Consider the following 20,980-nt stretch of genomic DNA (forward strand, 5'->3'; position numbering starts at 1 on the left):
CTCTATCCAGGAAAAAATTTCTCCTCCTATTCCATGTGCTTTAATTTTCCTCAATAGTCTCTGATGTGGGACCCTGTCAAAAGCCTTACTGAAGTCCATATACACAATATCATATTCAAGTTATGTAAAATACCTGGAGAGAGTTTGGCGGGGGTCAACGCCCCCGCTGCCCGGTCTGTGACCAAGCCTCATGCTGGATTAGGGTCTGATCAACCAGGTTGTTGGGTTTTTTGTAATACTGCAAAGGAACAATGTAAATGAATCACATTATATGATTTTATCGGGTTATCTTAGTAATAGTAGTAGTAATAGTAGTAACAGTAGTAGTAGTAGTAGTAGTAACATTAGTAGTAGTAGTAGTAATAGTAGTAACAGTAGTAGAAGTAGTAGAAGTAGTAGTAGTAGTAGTAATAGCAGTAATAGTAGTAGTTGTAGTAGTAGTAGTAATAGTAGTAACAGTAGTAGTAGTAGAAGTAGTAGTAGTAGTAGTAACAGTAGTAGTAGTAGTAGTAATAGTAATAACAGTAGTAGTAGTAGTAGTAGTAGAACTAGTAATGACTTGTTGGTTAATGGAATTTGTGTGAATATTTTTGGAAGTATAAAACTGTTATCGTCCTGTGTAATGTGTTTTGAATGTACATTAATGATGCTTCGAAGCATTTCTGTATTCTCTGATTCTTTAATCATAAAGCGACTTGATTCCATTTCATTAAGTGGTTGGTTGTGTTTCAGTGTTGAACACATGCGTAGTTCGGTTGTGTGTGCATCATTGTGTTGATTGGTTCAAGGTTCTCCACACTGCCTCTGGTAAACATTTTAATGGATGTGCTGGTAGCTATGGTGACTCTTAAGTTTGTGGGAATGCTTTGTTGACGTTCAGATCAACTTGGCTGTTGGGAAGGATGATAACTTTGTTCAACATAGTGTCAGTGCACGGAGAAATGATGATGAGAAGTGATGATGCCATGAGCTCTTTTCTCTTTGTAGCCTTTGATGAAGAAGGAAGGAAAATGAAGCTTGATCTATATTGCAGCACTCAAGGCCTGGTCTCAGACTGGGCCGCGGGGGCGTTGACCCCCTGAAACCCTCTCCAGGTATACTCCTTGTTAAAAAGCTCTTTGACACGAGTACATTTGCTATCATATCTTCAAACCTGAGGGACTGACCACCTCCCACCAAGTCAAAACTACTACTGCTTCTAGGTCTTTATTCACCCGCTTTCGACTGAAGAAGACTGTTGTCCAGGTGAAACGTGTCTGCGGTAAACATACCCAAGCATTTCAAACTTGTCTTATTCATCAATATGTCGACACTGTTGGCCATCAGTAACGAAATTTGCATTCGTAAGTCTCCCGTCGACCTGGAATTATAAGATACTATCTGCTTCGTGCACGAGGACATCATGGAATGAAAAATGTATACAAATGTAGTATAAAATAATTATTTATTGTATTCCTTATATCTCAATATCAAGGAACGGTAACCTGTCACTGGAAGGTTCAAGTGTGAGGTGAACTGTAGGTTCAAATTCCTTGAACCTCCTCCAGACGTTCTGGATGTTTGTTTACATTATTATATTCATTGAAATTTCTGAAGCAATAAGGCGTCACTGAACACTTACCCAGTGATTTATATAATGTTGGGAGTTGTATTGTTCGGTTAATAAGGTGCGAGGGTAGAACCAGTAAGAAGATAAGACTGAAACTGTATGACACATATTGGCTAAGCACTGTTTTCATAATAATAATAATAATAATAATAATAATAATAATAATAATAATAATAATAATAATAATAATAATAATAATAATAATAATAATAATAATAATAGTAATAATAATGTAGAGTGATGAACACCTTGGGTCGCCTGTCACGGTTGCACAGTCAATACCCGTGTAAATACTTTTACCATAAAGTATTTAAATCCCGTTCACATGATAGTACAGCCACCACACTGTGCACAGTAACATTCCAAGCTTGTGATGAATGTTCTCTCCTCTCTCTCTCTCTCTCTCTCTCTCTCTCTCTCTCTCTCTCTCTCTCTCTCTCTCTCTCTCTCTCTCTCTCTCTCTCTCTCTCTCACCTCTGCCTCTCCATCGGTGAAGATTCACGCCACACCTGAGACCTTGGTATTTATTATAAAAAGCATTTTCTCGTCCTAGACACGACTATCCTTGCTAAGTAACAAGATGCTATGGTTGTGGTGGTGTTGTGAAAGTCTGGGTGGTAGTTGTGGTTATTGTGGTGTGTGTGTGTGCAATAAAATCCTCATACCTGCAACAGCAAAAGGCACATGATAGAACTTACACAGACCATAGCTGACATCAGTTACGTACTATATAGGAAGCCCCTGGTTACGTAGAGCATTTCGGGCGAATTAGGGCAATTTGCCCCCCCCCCTTCAGGATGCGACCCACACCAGTCCACTAACACCCAGGTACCTATTTTAATGCTAGGTGAATATGGACAGCAGGTGTCTTAAGGAGACACGTCCTAATGTTTCCACCGGCACCGGGGATCAACCCCCGGACCTCTGCGTGTGAGGTGAATGCGCTACCAACTCAGCTACGGTAGCTAAGTAGCTAACATTAGTAATGGCGTTTTCACAAGTTTATGATCCTGTAACAACATAATGAGTTGTTTATGTAGCCAAAATATTACATTGTAGTTTACACGCAATGTTGAATTGTTTATTTTATATTTTAACAAGGCTTGTTTGAATATAAACAACTTTAAGTTGTTTTGACTTTGTTGGCGAATGGAAAAGTTTAGGAATTTTTTCTAGATTATTATTAATATTATTATTGGGAAGCGCCAAACCCCTTAGGGATTATACAGAGACTCTAGGGGGCGGGGGAAGGGGGGCGAAGGGAAAGCATTAAGGGTCAATTTAGAGAATAGGAGCACAGATCCAATTCTCTGAATTAAGGAGTTTTTCCTAGAATGTCGGGTAATATGTCACTCTGGATAAAATACTTTGGAATTTCTTAAGCATTTTTGTGATTGAGTTGTCTCTGAATCCACGATTTTTTTCTTGCATTCTAGGACATAATAACGCAAGGTGTGACAACCGTCCCTATGGCAAATTTCACAGTTAGTTGAGTGGTGATGGTGGTGATAACACCCTGTGAGTCAGCCGGAGCCTGGCAGTGATGACATCCAGGAGTCAGATGATGATGCTGGATGCACCTTAGACGTGCGGCTCCTCTTGCATGATAGAATAACAGTGTCAGTCTTCCTCGGACTCAAGTCAATGAAGTTCAGTTCAAGTTCTTTTCGTATTATTGTCCTCAAACAACTAGTGGACAACCTAAAGTCGTAGTCCACTTCCTCATACATCCGACAAGTCAGCAATGCTGTCATCCATTACAAAACCAATATATGATAAGCCACAGAATGCGCACCTTGACTCCATTATCTTACCACACTCAGTATTCTCAAGGGCTTTCCAAAAAAAACTAATACTTGAAACCACTTCTTACAACAATTATATACAATATTTACATTGTCATACCAGTGTCTGGCTTCTGACAATCATGCCACAAATGATAGAGAATTAGTTACAATTAAAATTAGAATTACTTACAATTAAATTGCAAATTTTAGATAAATGGACGCCTTTGACTGCAAGGATTATAACAAATAATTCAGTTTGAATGGCGGAAGCGTAATGATAGCCTTAAGTTGTATTTGTTAAGTTGTTCACTGCAACTTAAGGCTAAACTTTGGTTGAAATTTAATAAGGCTTTTCAGGGGGAAGTGAGAGATAGTGGTTTGGATAGAGGTAATTTTCCATGGTGAAGGAAAGTGCCTCTGTTCTCTTCCTTGACATTATATGATGTATCTGGTTCCTTTGGAGGTCAGTTCCAGTTTTTATCATCAATTTGGGGAAGTGTTCGCCAGTGCTGAATAAAGTTTATAGAGCTGACTCACGAAATCGTAATGACACGATTGCAAACAAACCATACCCCGGGCGGGGTTAGAACACCAGTGAGGGCATTTCTTTCAGTCACAAGTTCTCTGATGCTTGAAATGTCAATTTTTTCCACATATTTGGAATTTTACTGGTACGTGAACATTCCAGGATGATCTTCATTACTTTGCTCTGCAGTTTTTCCAGACATACAAGTTTCCAGTCAGACACAAGAGTATGTAAAGGTGGCGGTATAATCTACAATAAAATGTAAACAAAACACATAATTTTTATTTTTTTATACCAGTTCCCTGCCCAAGATGAAAACCTGCTACAACTCCAAGCGCTCTACAATAAGTCCAAGTAGTTGGACCTCAAATCCAAGATAATTGTATCAGGTGATGCAGTCTTACTGAGATCCATCGTGTAACTGCATCCTGCGGTTCACTGTCATGAAGGACGCCTCTGAGGTATCTTTGTTATCTCAGCCGAGATAATATAATCATCTAATAATTGATTAATGATGTTTTGGGTGTTGGAGAGCGTCGTGGTATGAACCATACACTGAACCCAGATTCTCTGATTATGTAAATTTTTTTTTAATTACCTGTAAAGGAGGCAACACCTTGGTACTTTACACATGCAGAATATTAGCAACTTACCTTGACTAGCGTTCAATTTAGTTTGCTTATTTGTAGAACACACACACACACACACACACATTTGGTGAGTACAGTTAGGTGAGTACACACAAGAACTGTGAATCAACCCCTGCAACCACATATAGGTGAGTACATAGATTGAACGGCCTTTTGACTCCCTCTTCTCGTCTGCTCCTTCCTTCTCTTCATCCTTTTCCCCCCTCCCCCACATCTCTCCCTCCTTATTCCCCCACCCCTCCCTCTCGCTTCTCCCTTCCTCCCTCTCCTCCTCCCCCACCTCTCCCTCCTCCATCTTTGTTGATGTCGTGGAAGGTCAGTCAGCTCGTGGCACATCCATGGATCGGGTCACTCTCTAGCCCTCAGTGTGTGTCTCGTTTACATGTTTTACTTGAGTTTACCTCTCATCAGGTAGACTCCTCGTGTCCCCTCACCAGGTAGACTCCTTGTGTCCCTTCACCAGGTAGGCTCCTTGTGTCCCCTTACCAGGTAGACTCCTCGTGTCCCCTTACCAGGTAGATTCCTTGTCTCTCCTTATCGGGTAGACTCCTCGTGTCCCCTCACCAGGTAGGCTCCTTGTGTCCCCTTACCAGGTAGACTCCTCGTGTCCCCTCACCAGGTAGACACCTTGTGTCCCCTTATCAGGCAGACTCCTCGTGTCCCCTTACCAATTAGACTCCTTGTGTACATCGATTCTTTGTTCTCCAGGATGAGTGTACTTCAGTGGTTAGTGAGGTTAAAGTTACCACTGACTCCCCTGCTAATCAAGGTAAGAACATTCTGATTGTGGGAGACTCTCAGGTAAGATATATGGACCGTGCTTTTTGTAACAGGAATGAGAAAGTGAGACATAGAGTGCATTTTCCTGGAACTTGTGTTGGTGACATAGTCAACAGGTTGGATAATATTATGTCAGGTAATGGGAACAAGCCCATTATCTGTCTCAGTGATGGTGGAAATGATATCGGCAAGGGCAGGAAAGAAGAGCTGCTAGATAAGTACAGGTCAGCTATAGATTTAATTAGGTCAAAGGGATGGGTCCCAATGATATGTAGCATCTTGCCTAGAAGGGGAGTGGGCAATGAATGGATGTCTAGGGCAATTGGTATAAATTGCTGGCTAGACAGATACTGCAAGGAACTTGCAATCCCATTCATTGACAACTGGAACAACTTTTATGGCAAACATGATATGTATGCAAGGGATGGGGTACATCTTTCTGGGGCTGGGGTGGCAGCATTTGCCAGCTCGATCGAGAGGGTCATTGCTGACATGTCTAGGATTTTAAACTGATAGAAGATAGAGGTATGGGTGTGTGTAGGAAACAGTCAGGTTGCAGCACTAGGGTTGAAAACAGCAAATGTTTAAAAGACATTATTCTTCATAAAGTTACAAATAAAGACAATGGATCAGGTCAGCAAACAAAGAGGGACAACAGAGGGCAGTGAGAGACTAGCTGCCTTAAGGTTTACTGTACTAATAGCAGGAGTGCAAGAAGTAAGACGGATGAGTTAAGATTAATTGCAGGAAGCATAGATATTTTGCTATAACAGAGACCTGGCTCAATCTGAAAGATAGAGAAATGCTTTCTGAATGCTACATACAAGGCTACAAATTATTCCACACTGATAGGGTCAATAGGAGGGGTGGTGGAGTAGTGATGTATGTCAGAGATAATTTAAACTGTTGTGTTAGACAAGGTATAAAATTAAGAGCATCAGCCACTGAATCTGTTTGGTTACAGCTTCTCGAGGGCCATGAAAAACTAAACTTGGGTGTGATTTACAGGCCCCCAAACCTTGATAGGGAGTGCAATAAACTTCTATGGGACAAAATTCGTAAGACATCTATGTATGAAAATGCTGTGATAATGGGGGATTTCAACTTTAGACAAAGTGACTGGAGCAATTCGACAGGAAATTTAGAGTCAAACGACTTTCTTGATGCGATTCAGGATTGTTTTTTAAAACAGTTTGTGACAGAACCAACTACAGGAAATAACCTGCTTGACTTAGTTCTTGCCAGCAGGGAATCACTAATTAATAATCTTGAGGTTAATGGTGAGCTTGGGGAAAGTGATCACAAATCACTCAATTTAATGTATCATGGAATTACCCTAATAATGGCAATCAAGTCTCTGTCCCTGACTTCTGCATGGCTGATTTCATAGGACTGAGAAATTGCCTGGGTGGGTTGAGCTGGAATGACCTGACTATGGGTCAGGTAGGTGGTGATGGTTGCCGATATGATGCTTTCCAGAGTGTAGTTCTAGCTACTCAGACAACTCATGTTCCTAATAGGAAAATCAGATCCTAAATGGATAAACAATAGAATAAAACATCTCATTGGTCAAAAGAGAGGCATATATAGGCGAATCAAAAGAGGAGAGGGGCAGTTAAAAAATCACTATATTCAGTTAAAGAGAGAAATAAAAAAGGGAATAAGAAAAGCAGAGAGATTATGATGTTAAAGTTGGAAGGGAACTGAAGACTAACCCAAAAGGATTCTCTCAGGTATACAGAAGTAAGATTAGGGACAAGATAGGCCCACTTAAAAGTTACTCAGGTCAGCTCACCAACAGTGTTAAGGAAATGTGCAGAATTCTTAACACTTACTTCCTCTCAGTTTATACACAGGAAGATACTAGCAATATTCCAGAAATAATAAATCATGTAGAACAGGACGATAATAAACTATGCACGATTAGGGTCACAAGTGACATGGTCCTTAGACAAATAGATAAATTAAAACCTAACAAATCCCCAGGCCCTGATGAGTTGTATGCAAGGATTTTAAAGGAATGTAAAGAGGAGCTTAGCAAACCTCTGGCTAATCTTTTCAACATATCACTACAAACTGGCACAGTGCCACATAAATGGAAAATGGCAAATGTGATACCTATTTTCAAAGCAGGTGACAGGTCCTTAGCTTCGAACTATAGACCAATAAGCCTAACCTCCATAGTGGGAAAATTTATGGAGTCAATAATTCTCGAGGCAATCTGTAGCCATCTTGAAAAGCTTAAATTGATCAACGAATCTCAGCACAGTTTTACAAAAGGGCGTTCCTGCCTTACGCATTTATTAACTTTTTTTTACTAAGGTGTTTGAGGAGGTAGATCATGGTACATAAACGACATAGATGAGGGAATAAATAGTGATATAAGCAAGCTTGCTGATGACATCAAAATAGGCCGTCGAATTCATTCTGACGAGGACATTAGAGCACTCCAGGAAGATGTGAATAGACTGAATCAGTGGTCGGAGAAGTGGCAGATGCAGTTTAATATAGACAAATGCAAAGTTCTAAATGTTGGACAGGAAAATAACCATGCCACATATAAACTAAATGTAGATCTTAATATTACTGATTGCGAGAAGGATTTGGGAGTTCTGGTTAACAATAATGTAAAGCCAAGACAACAGTGCATTAGTGTTCACAATAAAGCTAACAGAATCTCTGGCTTCATATAAAGAAGCATAAATAATAGGATTCCTCAGGTTGTTTTTCAACTCTATGTATCTTTGGTTAGACCTCATTTAGATTATGCTGCACAGTTTCGGTCACCGTATTACAGAATGGATATAGATGCTCTGGAAAACGTACAAAGGAGAAGGACAAAGTTGATCCCATGTATCAGAAATCTTCCCTATAAGGAGAGACTGAGGGCACTGAATCTGCACTCGCTGGAAAGACGTAGAATTAGGGAGGATATGATTGAGGTGTATAAATGGAAAACAGGAATAAATAAAGGGGATGCAAATAGCATGCTATAAATATCTAGCCAAGACAGGACTCACAGCAATGGTTTTAAGTTGGAAAAATTCAGATTCAGGAAGGATATAGGAAAGCACTGGTTTGGTAATAGAGTTGTGGATGAGTGGAACAAACTTCCGAGTACAGTTATAGAGGCTAAAACGTTGTGTAGTTTTAAAAATGGGTTAGATAATTACATGAGGGGGTGAGGGTGGGTGTGAGTTGGATCTGACTAGCTTGTGCTGGTAGGTCTGATACCGTTCTCCTTCCTTAAGTGAATGTGACCTATCTGAGTAGGTTGGGTCATTGGCTTAAGCTGGTGGGAGACTTGGACCTGCCTCGCTTGGGCCAATAGGCCTGCTGCAATGTTCCTTCTTATGTTCTTATGTCTCCACACCAGATAGACTCCTTGTGTCCCTTACCAGGTAGTTTCCTCGTGTCCACTTACCAGGTAGACTCCTTGTGTCCCCTTACCAGGTAGACTCCTAGTCTAGACACTTCATGTCTCTCCCTCAAGAGGTCAACACCCCGTGTCTCTCCCTCAATAGGTCGACACCTTGTGTCTTCTCTTCAAGAGGTCGACACCCCGTGTCTCTCCTTCAAGAGGTCGACACCCCGTGTCTCTCTCTCAAGAGGTCAACATCCCGTGTCTCTCCCTCAATAGATCGACACCTTGTGTCTCCTCTTCAAGAGGTCAACACCCCGTGTCTCTCCTTCAAGAGGTCAACACCCCGTGTCTCTCCCTCAACTGGTCGACACAGTCGACAAGAAAATCAACAAGATGACTACTATAAAGACTGACAAGAATTGTAAGTTGTGTGTGTGTGTGTGTGTGTGTGTGTGTGTGTGTGTGTGTGTGTGTGTGTGTGTGTGTGTGTGTGTGTGTGTGTGTGTGTGTGTGTGTGTGTAACTATGTACTGCATATACAGCCACTGGGACAGGGATATGCTTGTGGATATTAGGAGGTTCAGGGTTCCTAAAAGTTTTATCCAGAAGGATTGCAGAGATGAACTGGACTTTTAGAGAGGATGGAACAAAAGTGGAAGACTTGAAAGGTTTATAAATATGTACGGCAGGGGTCGTCCTAGAAAAGGTTGGAGGGAGGAGGTAAAGTAGGTTTTGTGTGCGAGAAGCTTGAACATCTAAGCGTGTGTGAGCTTGTTGGATAGAAGTGGAGGCAACTAGTTTCTATGACTTGACGTGCTGTAGAAGTGTGAGCAAGATAGCATTTATGAAGGGATTCGGGGACACCGGCTGGCTGGACTTGAGTCCTGGAGGTGGAAAGTACAGTGTCTGCACTCTGAAGGATGGGTGAGTAAGTTACAGTCCTGGAGGTGGGAAGTACAGTACCTGCACTATGAAAGAGGGGTGGGGATATTTGCAGTTTTGAACTGTAGTATCAGTGCCCCTCTGGCAAGATTATAAAGTGAGTGACGGTGAACGTGTTTCTTCTGTTTTTGGGCCTCACGGCCAAAAAACTCTTAAGGATTGTAAGGTCCAGTGGATTAAGTCGTCATGAGTTTTCGCCCAACATGAGGCACGCCAAAGCAGCATGGGTTCGAGTCCTTGGCTAGTAGCAATGTTGTTATTGATATATATATATATATATATATATATATATATATATATATATATATATATATATATATATATATATATATATATATATATATATATATATATATATATATATATATATATATATATATATATGCAAAACAACCACTCTGAAAGAATAGAGAAATTCCAAGCGCTTTCGTGACTACTCACATTATCAAGGAACTATGAAAGTAAAGTATGTATGTATGTATAATGTTCGCCAAGACCGTAGTCCTGGCACGGGTCTCAATCTTGCGATGACCCGTCTCTGGCTCCCGAGGGAGAAAGGTTTCTACAATGATGAGACATATGCTGTTCAAGCACTCTTCTGGTCAGTTCAACTGGCGCATCTCATAAGCGACTACACCGTATGTACTCCTAACTATGGACACTAGCGAGGAGGAGGATATGTCGTTATCACAGGTAACAGCTTGTCTGGTTCGTTGACTCCATGGTACACTAGTGTGGCCGCAGTCATCTCTGGTTCCTCTTCGGGAGGGAATATCACTCCTAGTTGCCTGCGGAGCGTCTCAGTAACTTCGCACTCCAGAAGATAGTGTGTTAGGGGCCGCTGGACAACGTGCTGACAGTACTGGCACATCTCCTCCTCAGCCTTGTCTACCATCATCTTGGCTGTGGGAAAGCCCAAACGAAGCCGATGGATGGCGGTACACTGCGCTCTGGACCAGCTTCTATCATATGGAGGGGGTTCTCCCTGAGTCGCTGCTCGGTACCACTGTTGAGATGGGGTATCACCTAAGACCTCCCCCATAAGTTTCATGGCTCTGGCAGCCACCAGTTTGGTCTGTCGTAGGCTGATTGGGACAGTAATCCCAACATGTGGATAGTATGAAAGTAAAGCATCCAAGGAAGCTATATAAGGGGTCTGGCCAACACCTCACTATCAGATCCCACAACGGTTAAACACCTAACGCGCGCCGACCCAACTTGGATAGGTCCTTTGCACAACTCACCCACAAACTATTCTACCCAAGAAAATTTAAAAATTATTATTTGTCCAGTGTATTAAATTCTTCACCTGTTTACTGTGATCTTATTGCACACACACACACACACACACACACACACATATATATATATATATATATATATATAAATATATATATATATATATATATATATATATATATATATATATATATATATATATATATATATATATATATATATATATATATATATATATATATATATGTATGTATGTAATCATGTAGTTAAGATTATAATACATGGCTTCGATCACAACGAGAATTTAGCAAGAAATAACATAGCAATATAGGACACCATCCTCCTAAAAACCAGTATTGCGCAGTGCTGTTCATGTTCGTGTTTACATATATCACATCACGTTCAAGAGAGTTTGGACTGATTCTTTATTCACCCATTGAGAGAAATGAAGTTTATTTTTGAGTCTTCAGAAAGGTCTCTATTTTTTCCTTCAAGTTTTTGGTCCTATTGTTTGGTCGTAGTGTTCACTCGGCTTTTAATGAGGTGTGTATTGTGGTGTTACGTGTGTGTTCTGCTGCAGTCCTCCCTGAATTGTTGAAGCTTAAGAGCAGTGTTTGTGTCAATGTTGTGTATAAGTAACTTACACGGTAGTATGTGTGTGTATACTTTGTATGTTAGGTAGGTTCACGTCTTTTGTACCTTTTGTAGGTTCTAGTCTTTGTACGTTTTGTAGGTTCTAGTCTTTGTACGTTTTGTGGGTTCAGGTTTCTGTGTGTTATGTAGGTTCAAGTTTCTGTGTGTTATGTAGGTTCAAGTTTCTGTGTGTTATGTAGGTTCAAGTTTCTGTGTGTTATGTAGGTTCAAGTCTCTGTGTGTTATGTAGGTTCAAGTTTCTGTGTGTTATGTAGGTTCAAGTTTCTGTGTGTTATGTAGGTTCAAGTTTCTGTGTGTTATGTAGGTTCAAGTTTCTGTGTGTTATGTAGGTTCAAGTTTCTGTGTGTTATGTAGGTTCAAGTCTCTGTGTGTTATGTAGGTTCAAGTCTCTGTGTGTTATGTAGGTTCAAGTCTCTGTATGTTATGTAGGTTCAAGTCTCTGTGTGTTATGTAGGTTCAAGTTTCTGTGTGTTATGTAGGTTCAAGTCTCTGTGTGTTATGTAGGTTCAAGTCTCTGTGTGTTATGTAGGTTCAAGTTTCTGTGTGTTATGTAGGTTCAAGTCTCTGTATGTTATGTAGGTTCAAGTCTCTGTATGTTATGTAGGTTCAAGTCTCTGTGTGTTATGTAGGTTCAAGTCTCTGTGTGTTATGTAGGTTCAAGTCTCTGTGTGTTATGTAGGTTCAAGTCTCTGTGTGTTATGTAGGTTCAAGTCTCTGTGTGTTATGTAGGTTCAAGTCTCTGTGTGTTATGTAGGTTCAAGTCTCTGTGTGTTATGTAGGTTCAAGTCTCTGTATGTTATGTAGGTTTAAGTCTCTGTATGTTATGTAGGTTCAAGTCTCTGTGTGTTATGTAGGTTCAAGTTTCTGTATGTTATGTAGGTTCAAGTCTCTGTGTGTTATGTAGGTTCAAGTCTCTGTGTGTTATGTAGGTTCAAGTCTCTGTGTGTTATGTAGGTTCAAGTCTCTGTATGTTATGTAGGTTCAAGTCTCTGTGTGCTATGTAGGTTCAAGTTTCTGTGTGTTATGTAGGTTCAAGTCTCTGTATGTTATGTAGGTTCAAGTCTCTGTGTGCTATGTAGGTTCAAGTTTCTGTATGTTATGTAGGTTCAAGTCTCTGTATGTTATGTAGGTTCAAGTCTCTGTGTGTTATGTAGGTTCAAGTTTCTGTGTGTTATGTAGGTTCAAGTCTCTGTGTGTTATGTAGGTTCAAGTCTCTGTGTGTTATGTAGGTTCAAGTCTCTGTGTGTTATGTAGGTTCAAGTCTCTGTGTGTTATGTAGGTTCAAGTTTCTGTATGTTATGTAGGTTCAAGTCTCTGTGTGTTATGTAGGTTCAAGTTTCTGTGTGTTATGTAGGTTCAAGTCTCTGTGTGTTATGTAGGTTCAAGTTTCTGTGTGTTATGTAGGTTCAAGTTTCTGTGTGTTATGTAGGTTCAAGTTTCTGTGTGTTATGTAGGTTCAAGTTTCTGTGTGTTATGTAGGTTCAAGTTTCTGTGTGTTATGTAGGTTCAAGTCTCTGTGTGTTATGTAGGTTCAAGTTTCTGTGTGTTATGTAGGTTCAAGTCTCTGTGTGTTATGTAGGTTCAAGTCTCTGTGTGTTATGTAGGTTCAAGTTTCTGTGTGTTATGTAGGTTCAAGTCTCTGTGTGTTATGTAGGTTCAAGTTTCTGTGTGTTATGTAGGTTCAAGTTTCTGTGTGTTATGTAGGTTCAAGTCTCTGTGTGTTATGTAGGTTCAAGTCTCTGTGTGTTATGTAGGTTCAAGTCTCTGTGTGTTATGTAGGTTCAAGTTTCTGTGTGTTATGTAGGTTCAAGTCTCTGTGTGTTATGTAGGTTCAAGTCTCTGTGTGTTATGTAGGTTCAAGTCTCTGTATGTTATGTAGGTTCAAGTCTCTGTGTGTTATGTAGGTTCAAGTCTCTGTGTGTTATGTAGGTTCAAGTCTCTGTGTGTTATGTAGGTTCAAGTCTCTGTGTGTTATGTAGGTTCAAGTTTCTGTGTGTTATGTAGGTTCAAGTCTCTGTATGTTATGTAGGTTCAAGTCTCTGTGTGTTATGTAGGTTCAAGTCTCTGTATGTTATGTAGGTTCAAGTCTCTGTGTGTTATGTAGGTTCAAGTTTCTGTGTGTTATGTAGGTTCAAGTCTCTGTGTGTTATGTAGGTTCAAGTCTCTGTGTGTTATGTAGGTTCAAGTCTCTGTATGTTATGTAGGTTCAAGTCTCTGTGTGTTATGTAGGTTCAAGTCTCTGTATGATATGTAGGTTCAAGTCTCTGTATGTTATGTAGGTTCAAGTCTCTGTGTGTTATGTAGGTTCAAGTCTCTGTGTGTTATGTAGGTTCAAGTCTCTGTATGTTATGTAGGTTCAAGTCTCTGTGTGTTATGTAGGTTCAAGTTTCTGTGTGTTATGTAGGTTCAAGTCTCTGTGTGTTATGTAGGTTCAAGTCTCTGTGTGTTATGTAGGTTCAAGTCTCTGTATGTTATGTAGGTTCAAGTCTCTGTGTGTTATGTAGGTTCAAGTCTCTGTATGTTATGTAGGTTCAAGTCTCTGTGTGTTATGTAGGTTCAAGTCTCTGTATGTTATGTAGGTTCAAGTCTCTGTATGTTATGTAGGTTCAAGTCTCTGTGTGTTATGTAGGTTCAAGTCTCTGTATGTTATGTAGGTTCAAGTCTCTGTGTGTTATGTAGGTTCAAGTCTCTGTATGTTATGTAGGTTCAAGTCTCTGTGTGTTATGTAGGTTCAAGTCTCTGTATGATATGTAGGTTCAAGTCTCTGTATGTTATGTAGGTTCAAGTCTCTGTGTGTTATGTAGGTTCAAGTCTCTGTGTGTTATGTAGGTTCAAGTCTCTGTATGTTATGTAGGTTCAAGTCTCTGTGTGTTATGTAGGTTCAAGTTTCTGTGTGTTATGTAGGTTCAAGTCTCTGTGTGTTATGTAGGTTCAAGTCTCTGTGTGTTATGTAGGTTCAAGTCTCTGTATGTTATGTAGGTTCAAGTCTCTGTGTGTTATGTAGGTTCAAGTCTCTGTATGTTATGTAGGTTCAAGTCTCTGTGTGTTATGTAGGTTCAAGTCTCTGTATGTTATGTAGGTTCAAGTCTCTGTATGTTATGTAGGTTCAAGTCTCTGTGTGTTATGTAGGTTCAAGTCTCTGTATGTTATGTAGGTTCAAGTCTCTGTGTGTTATGTAGGTTCAAGTCTCTGTGTGTTATGTAGGTTCAAGTTTCTGTGTGTTATGTAGGTTCAAGTCTCTGTGTGTTATGTAGGTTCAAGTCTCTGTATGTTATGTAGGTTCAAGTTTCTGTGTGTTATGTAGGTTCAAGTCTCTGTGTGTTATGTAGGTTCAAGTCTCTGTGTGTTATGTAGGTTCAAGTCTCTGTGTGTTATGTAGGTTCAAGTCTCTGTGTGTTATGTAGGTTCAAGTCTCTGTGTGTTATGTAGGTTCAAGTCTCTGTGTGTTATGTAGGTTCAAGTCTCTGTGTGTTATGTAGGTTCAAGTCTCTGTGTGTTATGTAGGTTCAAGTCTCTGTGTGTTATGTAGGTTCAAGTTTCTGTGTGTTATGTAGGTTCAAGTCTCTGTGTGTTATGTAGGTACAAGTCTCTGTATGTTATGTAGGTTCAAGTCTCTGTATGTTATGTAGGTTCAAGTCTCTGTGTGTTATGTAGGTTCAAGTCTCTGTGTGTTATGTAGGTTCAAGTCTCTGTATGTTATGTAGGTTCAAGTCTCTGTGTGTTATGTAGGTTCAAGTCTCTGTGTGTTATGTAGGTTCAAGTCTCTGTGTGTTATGTAGGTTCAAGTCTCTGTGTGTTATGTAGGTTCAAGTCTCTGTGTGTTATGTAGGTTCAAGTCTCTGTGTGTTATGTAGGTTCAAGTCTCTGTGTGTTATGTAGGTTCAAGTCTCTGTGTGTTATGTAGGTTCAAGTCTCTGTGTGTTATGTAGGTTCAAGTCTCTGTATGTTATGTAGGTTCAAGTCTCTGTGTGTTATGTAGGTTCAAGTCTCTGTATGTTATGTAGGTTCAAGTCTCTGTATGTTATGTAGGTTCAAGTCTCTGTGTGTTATGTAGGTTCAAGTCTCTGTGTGTTATGTAGGTTCAAGTCTCTGTGTGTTATGTAGGTTCAAGTCTCTGTGTGTTATGTAGGTTCAAGTCTCTGTATGTTATGTAGGTTCAAGTCTCTGTGTGTTATGTAGGTTCAAGTCTCTGTATGTTATGTAGGTTCAAGTCTCTGTATGTTATGTAGGTTCAAGTCTCTGTGTGTTATGTAGGTTCAAGTCTCTGTGTGTTATGTAGGTTCAAGTCTCTGTATGTTATGTAGGTTCAAGTCTCTGTATGTTATGTAGGTTCAAGTCTCTGTGTGTTATGTAGGTTCAAGTCTCTGTGTGTTATGTAGGTTCAAGTCTCTGTATGTTATGTAGGTTCAAGTCTCTGTGTGTTATGTAGGTTCAAGTCTCTGTATGTTATGTAGGTTCAAGTCTCTGTGTGTTATGTAGGTTCAAGTTTCTGTGTGTTATGTAGGTTCAAGTCTCTGTATGTTATGTAGGTTCAAGTCTCTGTATGTTATGTAGGTTCAAGTCTCTGTGTGTTATGTAGGTTCAAGTCTCTGTGTGTTATGTAGGTTCAAGTCTCTGTATGTTATGTAGGTTCAAGTCTCTGTGTGTTATGTAGGTTCAAGTCTCTGTATGTTATGTAGGTTCAAGTCTCTGTATGTTATGTAGGTTCAAGTCTCTGTGTGTTATGTAGGTTCAAGTCTCTGTATGTTATGTAGGTTCAAGTCTCTGTGTGTTATGTAGGTTCAAGTCTCTGTATGTTATGTAGGTTCAAGTCTCTGTGTGTTATGTAGGTTCAAGTCTCTGTATGTTATGTAGGTTCAAGTCTCTGTGTGTTATGTAGGTTCAAGTCTCTGTATGTTATGTAGGTTCAAGTCTCTGTATGTTATGTAGGTTCAAGTCTCTGTATGTTATGTAGGTTCAAGTCTCTGTATGTTATGTAGGTTCAAGTCTCTCTGTGTTATGTAGGTTCAAATTTTTGGTACGTTAAGTATATTTGAGTGTTCAATGAACTCTTCTAAAGCTGCGTTTTCCATTTTTTTTCTCTCCCTTTCAAAGAAAAAGGACATCCGCCATTTATCTGCCCATTTCCGTCTTGTACTGAAATTGTTAAACAATATTACAAAGTGGATAGTGTATTTCTTCTGGATATTATTTTAATAAAAAAAAAAAACATGGTGCTATCCCTTCTGGTTCTATTTTCTGATTTATGAGTTTTAATAATTCATTTATATTTTTTTTCGCCTTAACGTTAGAACGGTTATAATTATAAGGATTATTTTTAAAGGTGGTGGAGGGGTAAGCCAGTGGAAGGTCTCGGTCAGGTGACAAAAATTCCAGCTCCGGGTCATCATATGACAAAGACCCGCGTCAGGAAACACTTGTACTGTTTCCTGACGAACATTGTACCTACCTGCTACACATTTTTTCCTCTCTCACTCTCTCTCTCTCTCTCTCTCTCTCTCTCTCTCTCTCTCTCTCTCTCTCTCTCTCTCTCTCTCTCTCTCTCTCTCTCTCTCTGTAGATTCAATTCACTATGAATTACATTGTTAAAAGACTATTAGTTTCACACTTCTTGTGTGAACGTGTGAGGCGCCTCGTGGCTGCCACTTTTATATGTTCTAACATTGTAAATAATGTACTGTGTGTGTGTGTGTGTGTGTGTGTACTCACCTATTTGTACTCACCTATTTGTGGTTGCAGGGGTCGAGTCCTAGCTCCTGGCCCCGCCTCTTCACCGGCTGCTACTAGACCCTCTCTCTCCCCGCTCCATGAGCTTTATCAAACCTCGTCTTAAAACTGTGTATGGTTCCTGCCTCCACTACGTCATTTTCTAGGCTATTCCACTGCCTTACAACTCTATGACTGAAGAAATACTTCCTACTATCTCTCTGACTCATTTGTGTCTTCAACTTCCAATTGTGGCCTCTTGTTTCTGTGTCCCCTCCCTGAAACATCCTGTCCTTGTCCACCTTGTCTATTCCACGCAGTATTTTATATGTCGTTATCATGTCTCCCCTGACCCTCCTGTCCTCCAGTGTCGTCAGGCCGATTTCCCTTAATCTTTCTTCATAGGACATTCCCCTTAGCTCTGGAACTAACCTTGTTGCAAACCTTTGTACTTTCTCTAGTTTCTTGACGTGCTTTATCAAGTGCGGGTTCCAAACAGGTGCTGCATACTCCAGTATGGGCCTGACATACACGGTGTACAGTGTCTTGAATGATTCCTTACTAAGGTGTCGGAATGCTGTTCTCAGGTTTGCCAGGCGCCCATATGCTGCAGCAGTTATCTGATTGATGTGTGCTTCCGGAGACATGCTCGGTGTTATACTCACCCCAAGATCTTTCTCCTTGAGTGAGGTTTGCAGTCTTTGGCCACCTAGCCTATACTCTGTCTGTGGTCTTCTGTGCCCTTCCCCTATCTTCATGACTTTGCATTTGGCAGGATTAAATTCGAGAAGCCATTTGCTGGACCAGGTGTCCAGTCTGTCCAGGTCTCTTTGAAGTCCTGCCTGGTCCTCATCAGATTTAATTCTCCTCATTAACTTCACATCATCTGCAAACAGGGACACTTCTGAGTCTAACCCTTCCGTCATGTCGTTCACATATACCAAAAATAGCACTGGTCCTAGGACCGACCCCTGTGGGACCCCGCTCGTCACAGGTGCCCACTGTGATACATCATTACGTACCATGACTCGTTGTTGCCTCCCTGTCAGGTATTCTCTGATCCATTGCAGTGCTCTTCCTGTTATATGCGCCTGATGCTCTAGCTTCTGCACTAATCTCTCGTGAGGAACTGTGTCAAAGGCCTTCTTGCAGTCCAAGAAGATGCAATCAACCCACCCCTCTCTCTCTTGTCTTACTTCTGTTATTTTATCGTAAAACTCCAGAAGGTTTGTGACACAGGATTTGCCTTCCGTGAATCCGTGCTGGTTGGCATTTATACTCCTGTTCCGTTCCAGGTGCTCCACCACTCTCCTCCTGATAATCTTCTCCATAATTTTGCATACTATACACGTCAATGACACAGGTCTATAGTTTAGTGCCTCTTTTCTGTCTCCTTTTTTGAAAATGGGAACTACATTTGCCGTCTTCCATACCTCAGGTAGTTGCCCAGTTTCCAGGGATGTGTTGAAGATTGTGGTAAGTGGTACGCACAACATATCTGCTCCCTCTCTAAGGACCCATGGAGAGATGTTGTCCGGTCCCATTGCCTTTGAGGTATCGATGTCCCTTAGCAGTTTCTTCACCTCCTCCTCATCTGTATGTATGTCGTCCAACACTTGTTGGTGTATTCCTTGTTGGTGTCCCCATCTGGTCTGTCCCCCCAGAGTCCTTCCTGTCTCTACTGTAAATACTTCCTTAAATCTCGTGTTGAGCTCCTCACATACCTCTTGATCGTTTCTTGTGAGTTCTCCACCTTCTTTCCTCAGCCTTATCACCTGGTCCTTGACTGTTGTCTTCCTCCTAATGTGGCTATACAGCAGTTTCGGGTCAGATTTGACTTTCGATGCTATGTCGTTTTCATACTGTCGCTGGGCCTCCCTCCTTATCTGCACATACTCGTTTCTGGCTCTTCTACTAATCTCCTTGTTTTCCTGGGTCCTATGCCTCCTGTACCTTTTCCATTCTCTGTTGCACTTAGTTTTTGCCTCCCTACACCTTCGGGTAAACCAAGGACTCGTTTTGGTCTTCCTATTATTTCTGTTTCCCTTGGGAACAAAACTTTCCTCTGCCTCCTTGCACTTTGTTGCCACATATTCCATCATCTCGTTTACTGATTTTCCTACCATTTCTCTGTCCCACTGAACCTCCTGCAGGAAGTTTCTCATACCTGTGTAGTCCCCCCTTTTATAGTTTGGCCTGTCCCCTTCAGTTCCTGTTACCTTCTCCACTTGTAACTCTACTATATAGTCAAAACTCAGAACCACATGATCGCTAGCTCCAAGGGGCCTCTCGTAAGTGATGTCCTCGATGTCTGAACTGCTCAGGGTGAACACAAGATCCAGTCTTGCTGGCTCATCCTCCCCTCTCTCTCTGGTTGTGTCCCTGACATGTTGATGCATGAGGTTTTCAAGTACCACATCCATCATCTTGGCTCTCCATGTTTCGGGACCCCCATGTGGCTCCAAGTTTTCCCAGTCGATCTCCCTGTGGTTGAAATCGCCCATTACCAGTAACTTTGCTCTGCTCGAGTGAGCTCTTCTTGCCACCTCAGCCAGTGTGTCCACCATCACCCTGTTGTTTTCTTCGTACTCCTCTCTTGGCCTCCTGCAGTTCTGTGGTGGGTTATACATCACTCCAATGACTACTTTATGTTCTCCGGACTGAATTGTACCTACAATGTAGTCTCTTTCTCCAATCATGTCCATGCCTTCCATTTCCTCAAATCCCCATTGGTGTTTTATGAGCAGTGCAACCCCTCCTCCCCCTCTACTCCTTCTATCTTTCCTCAGGATCTGATATCCTGTTGGGAAGATTGTGTCTGTTATTGTCTCAGCGAGTTTTGTTTCTGTGACTGCTATGATGTCTGGGGATTTTTCACTGATTCTTTCATTCCACTCCTCATGTTTATTCGTTATTCCATCCGCGTTTGTGTACCAAACCTTTAGTTTCTTTTCTATCATTGTGGTCATGCAAGTATATTGGGGTTGGGGGAGTGAGAGCCTTGGTGGGAGCCTATATGGGGCTGTGGTGTAGGTGGGGTATGTGTTGGTGGGGGTGGGGACAGGGACAGCTGTTTGGGTGAGGTTTGTGATATGGGGGTTGGTGGCAGAGGGAACAGTGAGTGGGTTGTAGTATAGGTTGCTCAGTTGCGTTGGGAATGTCGCGGGTGGGGTCTTTTGGTGGGAGATTCTGTGGGGTGTGTTTGCCCTTCCTCCTGTGTCTGGGTCCTGCTCATTTTCATTGCTTCTCGTTCCTCCTTGCGTCTCTGTACCCTCTCTTTCAGTGTAGTCCTTTCTTCTTGTGTTCTGTCGCGGTCGAGGTATACTCTCTGGTACCCCTCTTTGTCCCTCAGTCTTGCTTTCTCTTGCAGAATCCTGATTCGAACTGATTCTTCCTTGAAAGTTACTCTGACAGGCCGTATCCTTCCACTCGCAAACCACCCAATTCTCTGAAAATTTGTCACCTGGGTCATATTGCCCTCCCCTATTGTTTTCATGATGCCTTCAATCATTTTTTTCTCCTCCTGTTTTATTTCTTCAAAGTTGGCCCCCTTGGCTTCTTGGAGCCCGTACACAAAAACTGACCTCGCCCTTTCCTCCTCCCACTGAGTCTCCATCTGCGTCCTCTGAGGCATTTTATTTCCTTCCATTGACATGTTCTTGCCTTCAGTCCCTGTCATATCTGAAACTTCTATTCTCAGTGGACTGTCTTTCCTGGCCAGCTG

At 41.2% G+C, this 20,980-nt stretch overlaps 1 protein-coding gene across 7 annotated transcripts in view; it reads left to right on the forward strand.

The window, feature by feature from the left end:
* Positions 1-4,895: 4,895 nt before the first annotated feature.
* LOC128702924 (sialin-like) overlaps positions 4,896-20,980 on the forward strand; it is a 55,613-nt gene continuing 39,528 nt past the window's right edge. For 2 of the 7 annotated variants that reach the window (XM_070102563.1, XM_070102569.1), the window contains exons 1-2: positions 4,896-5,035; positions 8,877-9,137. In XM_070102563.1, coding sequence (XP_069958664.1) covers positions 9,110-9,137 — 28 coding nt within the window. In that variant the 5' untranslated portion in view covers positions 4,896-5,035; positions 8,877-9,109. The remainder of the gene's footprint in view (positions 5,036-8,876; positions 9,138-20,980) is intronic. The other 5 variants (XM_070102568.1, XM_070102566.1, XM_070102564.1 and 2 more) reach the window with 5 other exon arrangements.

The sequence above is a fragment of the Cherax quadricarinatus genome, chromosome 82, assembly GCF_038502225.1.
Source record: "Cherax quadricarinatus isolate ZL_2023a chromosome 82, ASM3850222v1, whole genome shotgun sequence".
NCBI lineage: Eukaryota > Metazoa > Arthropoda > Malacostraca > Decapoda > Parastacidae > Cherax > Cherax quadricarinatus.